Genomic DNA, 12,025 nt, shown 5'->3' on the forward strand with positions numbered 1-12,025 from the left:
AGTAGGACTGTCCAATAAGACCAGAGAAAGGATATAGTGAAGCAGAATGAAACAGCAATAAGTTAATAAACAGCAGGAGAGGCTAGAGGAAAAGGAACAACTCTGTGGGACCTGTGCAGGGACATAGTGATGTTTGAGGAAGCAGCTAATTCATTTCTTTTGATTGGTAGCAGCAAACAGAAATTGTTTTGAGGTTTTATGTTTTGAAATAAAATACCTGAAGGACTGTTGAAAAGAGAAAACCCCAGGCAAGTATTGCAACAAAGTTCAATATTGAATGTTAGAAAATGGTTTATTAGCTGGAATTAAAGTAGATATTACTGTGGCAGAATTATCCATTGATCCTGTGGATTGGTAGTATGCCAGCATTACTAATTAAAGATTAACTGTAAAGTTCTGTTCCAGGATTTCATCTGTCGATGTATAACATATATTTTAAATAATAATTTTGCATGCAGTGAATTTCACAATGACCAGTGAAGGATGGTTGTACATGATGTTTCAGTAAACATAATAGCTTGAATTAATATCTAAGTCCTTTATCATTACATTGCTGAATATTTAATATGGGATTTTGTAGATATGAAGTTGGAGGCGCTAGCTGCTTTGGAGGGTCAACCTTAACTCAATAGCTTTTTTACAGTAGGTAGAATCATAGAATCATTACAAAATGGAAGGAAACTATTCAGCCATTAAGCCCAAGACCAAATAAGACCCATTCTTGGCTGCTGATCCCACAAAATTAATTATTTCAAATGAAAACAAAGTGAAGTGTTCTATTTGGCTCACTGAAACCTTCTTGATGGTTTGAAGTAGATTCATACTCAGGCATTAAAGGGAGGCAGTAAACCACATTTCATGATAGAGCACATTCAGCATTCTTGTACATTAAAATGGGAGGTTTTGTTCATTCTACTGGAACCTTTTTTAATGATTCACATAACTGGTATTTTGGTTACTGTGTACTAACATGTTAAAGGTGAATTTAAAAGAATTTGAATATAGTTCAAGTGATATATAACTGCTGGTTGCAACACACCATGCATGTTGTACAGAACATTCTGGACAGTTCAACAATCCTCAAACACCACAAAACTATCAATGAAACCAACATTATAAGCAAACACCACGGTGCTGACTAATAGAACAGTAATTGAAAGGAATAATTCTTCTGCTTGTATCAATTTTTTCAATGATGGTAGCTTTGCTTTGATTGGTCTATTGTCGACCTGTAACAAAAGCAATTTTGAAATGGATTCCTTTTTCTAAAAATGTATAATACAAATAATGGATCAATGTTCCTTATGAATGAACTTCTAGTTAATAAATTACTCCTGATAATATGGGGAGGGAGGATATATATGGATGTTTAAGTACTGATAAGATATTTTTTTTAGAGGAATGGAATATTAAGACATCTTAGCTAAATGGTTATGTCCTGTGCGAAGGGTTCTCAAGACCAAATATGTCACTTGGGAAACCCTCTGACAATACTCACAATATACTCTTCTAGCTTTTCCTTATAATTGATGCTTTACAGGGGAGTACCAAAAGCAGCTGCATTATCAGGTCAGATCAACATCACATTTCATATTGGTCTTTTCTTATCATCTACAGTATTGAGAAACTTATGGTTATTGAAAAAGAAAACATAGCTTTCAAAACACAGAAATTGCAGCCTAATTAGCAGTGGAATCAATTCCTTGGTGACACACTTACATTCACATTTAATTTAATGTGTGAGTTACACACGTTTAATTGTGCATGGAAACCAAATACATAAACTGCTACATTTACATGGGATTTTATGAGGATTGGGCAGTCATTGAACAAACTAGTAAATAAAAACATCACACGCTAGCATTTGCTATCCCATAAAATATGCACAAATCCAACAAAGTTTACTTTTTCTTTCAGAATATCTTGTCCCATATTGATAGGCTGCAAGATCTAATTGTTTTTTCCTGTTTCAGAAGCTTATATTGTCTCTTTGATACTAATGCACACACACACGTGCATGGCCACACACACACACACTAAATGACTAAGTCACTGGGATAGCAACCAAGAGGAATCCAGATTGATATTTCATCTCCTTGAGGGTCATGAGGCCACCTGCAGCTCCCCACACCCATTCAGCCTGTGAGTAGCTCACTCTTTGAGAACTGGGGATTAAACCTGGGATCTTGTGCATTGCTCAACATCACATTAGTATTTCAAGAGACCTTTTCTCATTTCAAAACTTTTAAAATAAAAAAGCTAAAATGAAAGGTATATTAAACTGCCATGGGCATGAATCTGCCTCTTGGGCAGCTACTCAGAACAAAACCCTTCAAAGATAGAGCTATTTTCCAATTTTGGCATTTGTACTCAAAATAATTTCATAATAACTCCACTGCCAAAAATGAAACACACCAGCTGCTTCTGAGCCAGATTTTTGCTCTTCAGTTTAAAGGAAGGGCATAGCATCTTGGAACTATCACAACTACATGGATCTTGGCTCTGTTCAATAGGAATGTGAAAAAAGAAGCAGAGTTTTCAAGGCATCTCCGGGAAGGACGTTTTCACAAAATCTGTACAGTAAGTGCTGTTCACACTCAATGAGGAGGATTCTGCTTTGTCAAGAGCCTGGAATCACAGTACAACATGGATTTACACTTTCAACTGTCCATCAATGAACTCTACAAGTGAACTGCAGAGGGATTTATAGAAATGTTGGCTTAATGTTTTGTGATTTTTTCTGTTGCAAATCCTCCCGTTGTTTCACAGCTTTCCATTATCTTTAGGAATGATTCATCTCTTTTGCCAGCACTGGTGCTTCTGGGTGCAGAATGATTTGGTAGATTGTTTCTCAGGTGATAAAATATCTGAGAAAGGAAAGGAGTCAAGAGTTTGGAAAATTAGTTAATATTTCAGCACTTTATGTTAGAAAATGAAACTTAGAGGTGAACAAAAGCTGTACAGATTCAAATTTCTGCAGTTAAGCTGACACCTCCACATTGAGGCACAGCATTTGTAAATGTTATTGTAATGGTGGCAGAGTGGCCTTGAGTCAGCTTTAAATGTAATTCTGCAACATACTAGCACAGCCTCCTTGAGTCAGGATTTCTACAGTCAGACTGCCATTGGACTCATAGCAGAGGGCAGATACCCGGGAGAAGAGATTGGTCATTGCTGTTAGAAGCTGCAATTCATTCTGTGCATACATGAGGTTTATAATTAATCCAAAGTTATAGTGGAGTTTATAACCAAAATTATGCAATTAAAGTAGTTGACCTCAAATTACTGTTGGACGTTACTGCTATACATTGCGATTGTACAGTGGGGCTGCCGGAAGAACCACTGCCACACAGCTCCAGTGACCCAGGTTTAATCCTGACCTCCAATATTGTCTGTGAGGAGTTTGAACACTCTCCCTGTGACTGCCTAGGTTTCCTCTGAGTGCTCAGTTGCCTCCCACATCTCAAAAATGTTTAGGTTGGGAAGTTAATTGGCCACTGTAAATTCCCCCTAGTGTGTAAATAAGTGGTAGAATCTTTGGCATCAGGGTAAGGGTGTTGGTGCAGAAGTCAGGAGAATAAAATGGGTTAGGGTAGGATTAGTGTAAAAATAGTCATCGGACACAGTGGACTGAGGGGGCTGTTTCCATGTAGTATCTCCCTATGACTCTATAATCATTATGTACATCTCACCTGGTTGAAAGGACAGGCTTGGCAAAGCCTACATGCCTCAGTTACCTACCTTGTTGCTGGGGTGTGCGTGCCGTCCTGCACAAGGCTCTCCCCACACCATTTCTATACACTGCCTTCACACAAATCCGGTTTTCAGTCCCCGGAATAAGATCTGTTAATAGTACTCCTCGAACCTGTGCTGGGACAGTCCTCACAGATGGACTTCTTCGACGACGTGTGCACTGTACCCTGTACTGCAGCACTTTGCCTCTTGCAGGGTCCCACAAGGCTGCCACACCAGTAGGACTGATATTAATAAGCTTCAGTTTGCGGACTTTAGAACTCTCTGTTCAGAGCAAAAATAGAGAGGACAAAAATAATCTGGCATTAGGGGCAAAACCTAAGAGTAGTAAAGCACAGCATAACAAATCCAGTGCTTTTCTTCTAGTTTTTTGTGCTTCTGTATGTTAAATGAATTGGGTGTTGATATTGGCAAGGAGTGACTAGGTTGCAGTATAGATTGCTTTGTTAGGAGCTAATGTCAGGATCTCATTGCTCAAATTCAATGCACCTCCATGGAGTTTTTCTTGGATTCCAACATGGATGACTTTCTATCTGCAAGCACATCATTTATCTCACTAAGGAAGTAACAGGTCATCTCAATATAGCATTTCCCCACCACCATCTCTATTCTGCTGACCCCCACCTTTGTCTGCATTGCATCCCTCCCTTCTGACTCCATTCAGCTTCACCAGGTTAGACACACATTTAGTGGCTATCCTTGGCCATGATCTCTTTCATCCTGCAGCTGGGCCGCACAGGTCAACAAGGAAATCTCTTTCAGCTCCCTGGAACCATGAACTACAGCAAGGGAATTATGAAATGATGTCCTCACTGACAAATCCACTGGTCACACGGAGAAGCACCCCAAACTCAGATGGAAACAGGAAAACATTGATTGAAAGGAAGTGTGGAGGAAATAATTTAAATGGGAGGACAGCTTTTTCAAGTTAGTTTGGAAATAAACTATTTTATGATACAGTATATGCAGTACAACTTAAATGGAATTGAAATTCTGCATTGCATGAATAGTGTGTGGCAAATGACACACGGCTCTTTGGACTCCAGGGCTAAATACTTACTGTGTTCTTTTCCAGTAACACTATCTTCCTTTAAATGTCCTTTCTCAAGCTGCAAATACACGTATTGAAATAATATATCCGGAGTCTCTCCTGATGCTTCTACACTTTGCCTAACCTGCACTATAACTATTCTCATAATTTCACCTTATATTTGGACACCCAATCACACTTTGTCATTTCTCTTGCAATATTCCATCACTATTAGACCTGTGGTGTCACCAATGCTTTGTTGGTACTTCCTTCAGAGAGTCACTATCAATTAGAATCAATCTAGTGCTGATTTTTGAACTTGTGATGCTAAATGTCCAAGACCAAGATTCTAACTTTTTTGTGGGTTAGTGTAAATCAGCAAGGGAGACTTTGTGTTTGGCTGACATCTATGTAGTTGTCAGCCTAGTTGTCTATCAATCAGGCCATTTTCTGATAGATGAAATGAAATGCTTGTTATATAATGTTTCATGAGTCCTATTTCGGAGTTTCTTACCATCTTGAGTGCAAGCTTTCACTGATAATGCTTCTGTTCTGCCAGATTGATACATCGCTGAGACGGTCACCAAGTAGGTAGTATTGGGCTCCAAGTTGTTCACAATGGTGGTGTTCTGGTCGCCACTGACGGTGAGTAAGTTGGTTTCACCCCCTGGTAGGATCCCATACAGAACCTCATAAGAAGCAACGTTGTGTGGAGTGGGGGCCCAGCTGACATGAAAACTTCTTGGCTGTGACTCAGAAATTACAACTACCTGTGGGCTCATCTCCTCTGAAGTCACAAAACACAAAACAACATGACTTAATTTTGTACAATCCAATTAATGTAAAAATCCTCAAAGAATTGCTCTAGAATAATGAGTTTGTCACATTAATAATGTACCAATGCCATACATTTTCTAACTATCTTATGTGTCTCTATGTATCAAGGTATACTGCAATAAAAGAGTCATAATCATAGATTCATAGACTTATACAGCACGGAAACAGGCCCTTCAACCCAACTTGTCCATGCTGACCAAGATAATTATCTAAGCTAGTCCCATTTGCCTGAGTTTGGCCCATATCCCTCTAAACCTCTTCTATCCATGTACCTGTCCAAATGTCTTTTAAACATTGTAATTGTACCTGCCTCAACCACTTCCTCTGGCAGCTTGTTCCATGTACCCACCACTCTCTGTGTGAGAAACATGCCCCTCAGGTCCCCTTTACATCTTTCCCCTCTCACAAAGCTATGGCCTGTAGTCTTAGACTCCCCTACCCTTGGAAAAAGACTGACTATCTGTCCTATGTGTGCCCCTCATGATTTTATAAACCTCTGTAAGGCCACCCTTCAGGCTCATTCACTCCAGGGAAAACAGTCCAAACCTATCCAATCCCTCCTTATAACTCAAGCCCTCCAGTCTAAGCAACATCCTTGTGAATCTTTTCTGCACCCTTTCTAACTTCCTCTAGTGGATCTACTTTCCTGAAACCCAGGCTCTGACTGGTGTATTGGACTTTGGTTTTAAGTTTCTGATAAACATGTTTCCTGGTCTACCTTCACTGGATTGTTAACAGTTGAATCCAGTGATCAATCTGTCAAATCACCCAAAAGATAACTGTCTAACTGAATGGTGTATCTGAAGGTAACAATCCCTGATGTGTGCTGCGCTGAGTTAATCACCAATGTAAGTCATTGACCAAACGGTCCTAGATGTGATCGGCTGCTCTTTGGATTCCCAAAGTTTATTTTGATAAGTACACAATCCCTTTGTATCAATGGAAAAAGAAAGATCTGCAAATATATGGTGCCTTTTGCAACATCAGGATATCCTAAACTGTTCTACAGCTAATGAAGCACTTTTGAAGTACAGTCAATGTTATAATGTGTCAAACACTGTAGACATTTGGACAAAGTAACTCCCTCACAGAAAAAAATGATAACAAGCAGGTAATCAGTTTCTGTGCCATTGACTGAGGGATAAATATTAGCCAGGACATCAGGCTTAACTGCTGTTCACAAAACTAGGGCTAAGGATTCTTTGATGTTAACCTGAGAGGGCAGATGGACCCCTGGTTTAGTGTCTCATCCAAAATACAAACAACCTAGAAATCTAATCATATAGTGCATGTTCTTAAGCACTACAGAATTTGATTACGGAGTAAAATCAATTACTAAGCATGACTGATACTTGGTCATTCATATTAAAACTTTGGATCGTGCATTTCCGTGGGTTTAAAACCACATGCCAAAACACTTTGGACATACTGTACATCCATAATGTATGCTTGACCATGCTGCATAGAGACCCATCCATGATTTCACATTGTGCAGGGTCAGTGGTGCACATGGCTGCTGACATTATTTGCAATTTGTAAGTCAACTGCATAAAGCCTGGCAGACAAATGCACACATCACCAGAGTTAGTAATGTATTAATTAGACTTAGACATAGAAACATGCGCATTTGCTTTTATTTCCAGAATGATGGAACTCATGTTTGGAAGCTTGGTTCATTCACACTTGGGAATACGATGTACAATCCATCTCCCTATTACAGAAAGGGCATTGAGGGTTTGCAGGAGGTGGAAAAAACCCCAATTTACAAGGATGAAATTTGAGGTTCCAAGTATACGGAAAGACACTTTCTCCAGAAACAGAACGCAGTGAAGGTCTTTAAAATTATTAAGAGTATTGATAGATGAATATACAGAAGTTGCAAATTTAATGAGATTTCAGAAAATAGTACCATGAGTATAAAATAGTCTCTGCTAAATCCAATAAGAATTTAGGTGAAGAAGTTGCAGATTATATCATATTCTAAACAGAAGGATCAGTGGAGATGATCAGCATAGATACATATAACAGGAAGCTAATGAGCCACATGATGGACGTGATGCTGATAGAGTAAGATGAAGAGAAGAAGGGAGGAGCATAAAACGTGGGCATAGATCTGCTGGGACAAGTGGTTTATTTCTGTGCTCTGGACCTCTGTAACTTGATATTGATTACTAAAACTTTCCCTCTTTGCAGACTGATATAAAGTGAATTGTGCTGACCATTCCCATGATGGCCCTTGGGAATAATGGAGAGAGTTGAGCCAAAGAGGAAGTCTGGTGGTTTATCTAGATCTGCCTCCCCAGTGGCATTTACCAGTGGCAGGAAATTGGTGGTTGGAGGGTCTGCTTGTCTCCCACCAGTGTTAGAGCAGTGTATCAGTACAACACCCATTTAACACACTCCTCCCTCAAAAATAATCAAATATGGACAGACCTAGAGTGAACACAGATAAGGAGTCAGACCCACGTTATAGTCTGGATAGTTTTGGTTTCCATGTAGAACTGAGGACCAAAGTAATACCCTTCCTGTCTCCTTGCTGAGATCAGCTAACAGACTCGCAGCATTCTGTTTTAGGTTATGTTATGTAACAGCATGCTCATGTTCTTGTGAACTGTCTCATCGATTTCAGATAATTCAGGTTACAGTACATCAATCAGAACTCACCTTCCAATGTAGTTACCTTTGTCACAAGGTACTTGTTATGGTTGGTATTTATTGGAGTAAGTTTCACTTCATAGGTGGTCTCTGGGAGCAGCTGTCTCAAAACAACACTTGTTTCATCTCCAGTGACAGTCTTCCATGATTTGCTCTGGGAATCCATGAGCGGACTGTATTCAATCAAATAATAGCCTGTGCTGTCACTAAGCAGCTTGGGCCACAACAAGCGAAAGCTGCTTGCTGTGATGTCCAATGCTCTCAGTTTTTTAAGCTGGATAATCTCTGCAGGGAAAAATAAGACAGGACAAACAGATATCAGTGAAATCTTTTAACATGTAAGTGTTTCTATGCATGTGCACAACAGAGTAGGACATCTACATTAGTGATCTAAAGTCCACCATGCGTATCCCACATGCACAGCTACATGTATTTATGCAGGAGTGTTTGTGTTTTGTATGTGTATATGTACGTGTTATGCATGAAGTGTGTGTGCATCTATACATGTGTCTGTGTGTGAACTTTTGTGTTATGTTTTTGACGCATTGGTGAAGTCAAGTGCAGCATATTGCAGATGTATAACGTGTACAGAAAGTACTTAATATATGGAGCATGATTGTATATAGTTTGTGTCTGTGCCATGTATACAATGGCATGTGAATGTTATAGGTGTGGTATAGTGTGAGTCTGCATTGACATGGTGTGTTAAAATGTCAATGTCTGTGTTGCATGTACATAGTTTTGTGTGTCAGGGCTGTTGTGTGGGTAAGAAGAAAGGGCTGGGGTGTTTAGAGATAAAGAGGTACTTTTGAAAAAACGACTGACTGAAAAATTGCTGCGTTAGTTATACAACCAGGACTGAAACAGGGGTTCAAATAACATTTTAGTAACTGTCATGCAGAAGAGAGTAGAACCGAAGAGATTTTCCCATACAACCCAAACCTATTCAGACTGACTATTTGCCAGTGTTTCATTTTCTCCAAGTTGTGGCATCTATTCAGAGGAAGGGGTGATGGGACCTGGGAACAGTAATGAGGAACAATGGACAATGACAACAAAGATGCGGCTGTTGAAAATTATAAGGGTGATCCTGCACAATATTTCCTATCAATGTTCACCTTAGAGAAGATCATGTTTGGGAGCAGCAGTTCCACAATCACTGCTGTGTGTTTAAATATTCACCCAAAGTCTTTAGCAATCGTATGGAAATCAAAAGGCAATCAGCAAACTGTTGCTTTGTAACTACATGACAGACACATGACAATTCCACAGCAACTGCACAGCAAAAGTCATGCAGCAAGACCTCCAAAAAGTATAACTTCAACAGTGAGAATTGTAACTCTCTGCACATTTTCATATGAAGAAATGCAGAAATCAAGAATGCCATTTGAGACTCACAAAACACTCACAGAGAAGTGCCGTGCAGCTGTGATCAGGAATGATGGTATCAGCTCACACAGATTGCACTAAGTAGTAGAAAAATCAGATCTGTGCCACTGCACCAGCTGGAATAAATTGAGAAAGATATAAAGAGAGAGATAGAAAAAGAATAAAGGAGAAACAGAGAAAAAGTGAACATTAAGTCCTTAGTGATACTGACACTTTTCAACTCATATGTATGTGTTGATGTACAAAGTGGTAATATCATTCCAGATTAGGTATTTGATATCAGTCCGACCACTGCATTTTCGATATTACTGATGAGCGTAGTTCTCCATTTTTTCGTATGAAGGTGCAGAATTAGTGGCTGATGTTGGTGCAATCTGCAACAAATTACAGTTGCCAATATAACCTTAGGCTGTTAGATGCATATTACTCTGCAGACATACCAGAGGCCATTAGTTGTGTGCTACCTGCACCCTCAAACCTTCAATTTCTCATTCTACCAGCCCAGTAAAATCAAGGTCACAATCCGAGTCACTGATAAGTTTGTCAAATCCTCCAAGTGCAATGTGCCCTATGCACGGAGAAGAAACAACACTGATTTATATAGTGCTTTTTCACCTCCTTGAAATATCCAGAAGTAGTTTGGAGATAAACTACTTTTGAAGTGTAATCATTGTTGTGTAGGTGAACAGTCCACTATCTCACTCTACAAATAGCCTGTTTGCTACTTCAGAAGAGAGAGATCAGTCAGGATTATAGGACGATGTCTGTTAATTATCAGCTAATGTTGAACTGCAAACTTCAGGACTCAATATCAAATCATCCCACACCCACTCTGATCTATCTGTCTGTGGACTCTCCACTGTTCCAACAAGGCCCAACATAACCTTGAGGAAAAACACCTCAACTTCCATCTGGGACCATTACAGCCTTTGGGATCCAACGTTGAATGGGATCACCTTGACAACTCTGGCCTCACCCTAGCGGACGGATTCCTTTTGTCCTACCGATCTCTCCCCCATCCTCTCTGCAACTTAAAATTAACTTGTTTTCTCACTTTTCCAATTCAGATGAAGAGTCTTCAACCTGAAACATCAACTCTGTTTTTCTTTCCTCTGATGCTGTGTGGACCTGCTAAGTTTTCAGCATTTTCTGTTTTTATTTCAGAATTCTAGCATCAGCAGTTTGTTGATTTTCAATTTGTGATTAACAACCCCTTTCTTCAAACATCTGTGAACATGACTTATAAAATGATTTTTTTTTAATGAGCATTTTATATGACATTTTATGATGATTACCAATTGGAATGTTTTGACCTTACTGTCACCCTGTTCTTCCAACAAAGATTACTTCACAGATCAAGTCACTTTCACCCTCACTGTTTGAAATCATATAGTTTAAGAAAGCTCAAACCAAGAAATTTGGATCAACTTGAAAATCACAGATACGCCAAAGCAAAATACTGGGGACTTAAAAGGAAAAAGAAAATCAATCTATCAGCAGTCCACATCGCATCTCTGAAGAAAGAAGAGTTTAAAATTTCAGGTCAGTGACTTCCCATGAAATTGGAAAAAGTTCCACCTCTTCTTTGCTTTGCACCATCAGTCTTTTTGTCATTTAATCATTCCTAAACTCCTCCACTCTGATGTCGTCTTTCCCTTCAGCTCATTCCACCCTTCTTCATTACTCCCCTGAACCCCACCCCTTTCCCCTTAAAACCACTTCCAGTTCTGCCGCAAAGTCACCATCCTGAAGTGTTAATTTAGTTTCTTTCCCTACAAGAATGCTGCCTGACCTGATTGGTATTTTGAGCATTTTTTCTTCTCTTTTGAAAATCCCATAAATTACTCAAATTGAGTTCATTCCATTTCCTATTTTTTTTTTGCAGCCCTCTTAATCGGATCACTGGAACACTTTAGGGGGCCTGAGGCAACAAGGAGGGGTGGGGTCCTTCAAGGTCCGGGAATGGAGAGGGGAAGAACAATGTATGGCAACATCTGTTTCATGTTCGCACAGAGCTTCAATTTTTTTTCTGAAAGATATTGTAAGAACCGAAAATTAACACAATTGCCATCCAACAATGATTTAAGTACATGGAAAACGGGAGACCAACATTAATAATACAAGTTCCTCTGAATTGGGAGAGCCCAAGGCACATGGTGTTGGGGCGAGTGAAGCATTAGTTGCTGGGGGTGCGGGGGTGGGTGTAGTGGACACTAAGGCAAGAAGCAATATGGGAAGAATATGTAAAGAAGTGGGGTGGGGGCAGAATTTGTCCTAGACTTGAGGTAATGGGGGGTTGTGGAAGGACTCTGAGGCAGCAGCCAATGTTATTGGGGGGGGTGGAATTTACCCCAAAAACAA

The 12,025-nt window shown here is 39.6% G+C and overlaps 1 protein-coding gene across 1 annotated transcript in view; it reads right to left on the reverse strand.

Annotated features, from left to right (window-relative positions):
* Nucleotides 1–273: 273 nt before the first annotated feature.
* Nucleotides 274–12,025, reverse strand: part of vwa1 (von Willebrand factor A domain containing 1) — a 35,567-nt gene continuing 23,815 nt past the window's right edge. Inside the window, exons 3-6 of the mRNA XM_052039412.1 lie at nucleotides 8,285–8,560; nucleotides 5,298–5,570; nucleotides 3,742–4,017; nucleotides 274–2,867 (exon numbers count right to left, since the gene is read on the reverse strand). Coding sequence (XP_051895372.1) covers nucleotides 2,794–2,867; nucleotides 3,742–4,017; nucleotides 5,298–5,570; nucleotides 8,285–8,560 — 899 coding nt within the window. The 3' untranslated portion in view covers nucleotides 274–2,793. The remainder of the gene's footprint in view (nucleotides 2,868–3,741; nucleotides 4,018–5,297; nucleotides 5,571–8,284; nucleotides 8,561–12,025) is intronic.

Source organism: Pristis pectinata, chromosome 26, assembly GCF_009764475.1.
Source record: "Pristis pectinata isolate sPriPec2 chromosome 26, sPriPec2.1.pri, whole genome shotgun sequence".
Classification (NCBI taxonomy): domain Eukaryota; kingdom Metazoa; phylum Chordata; class Chondrichthyes; order Rhinopristiformes; family Pristidae; genus Pristis; species Pristis pectinata.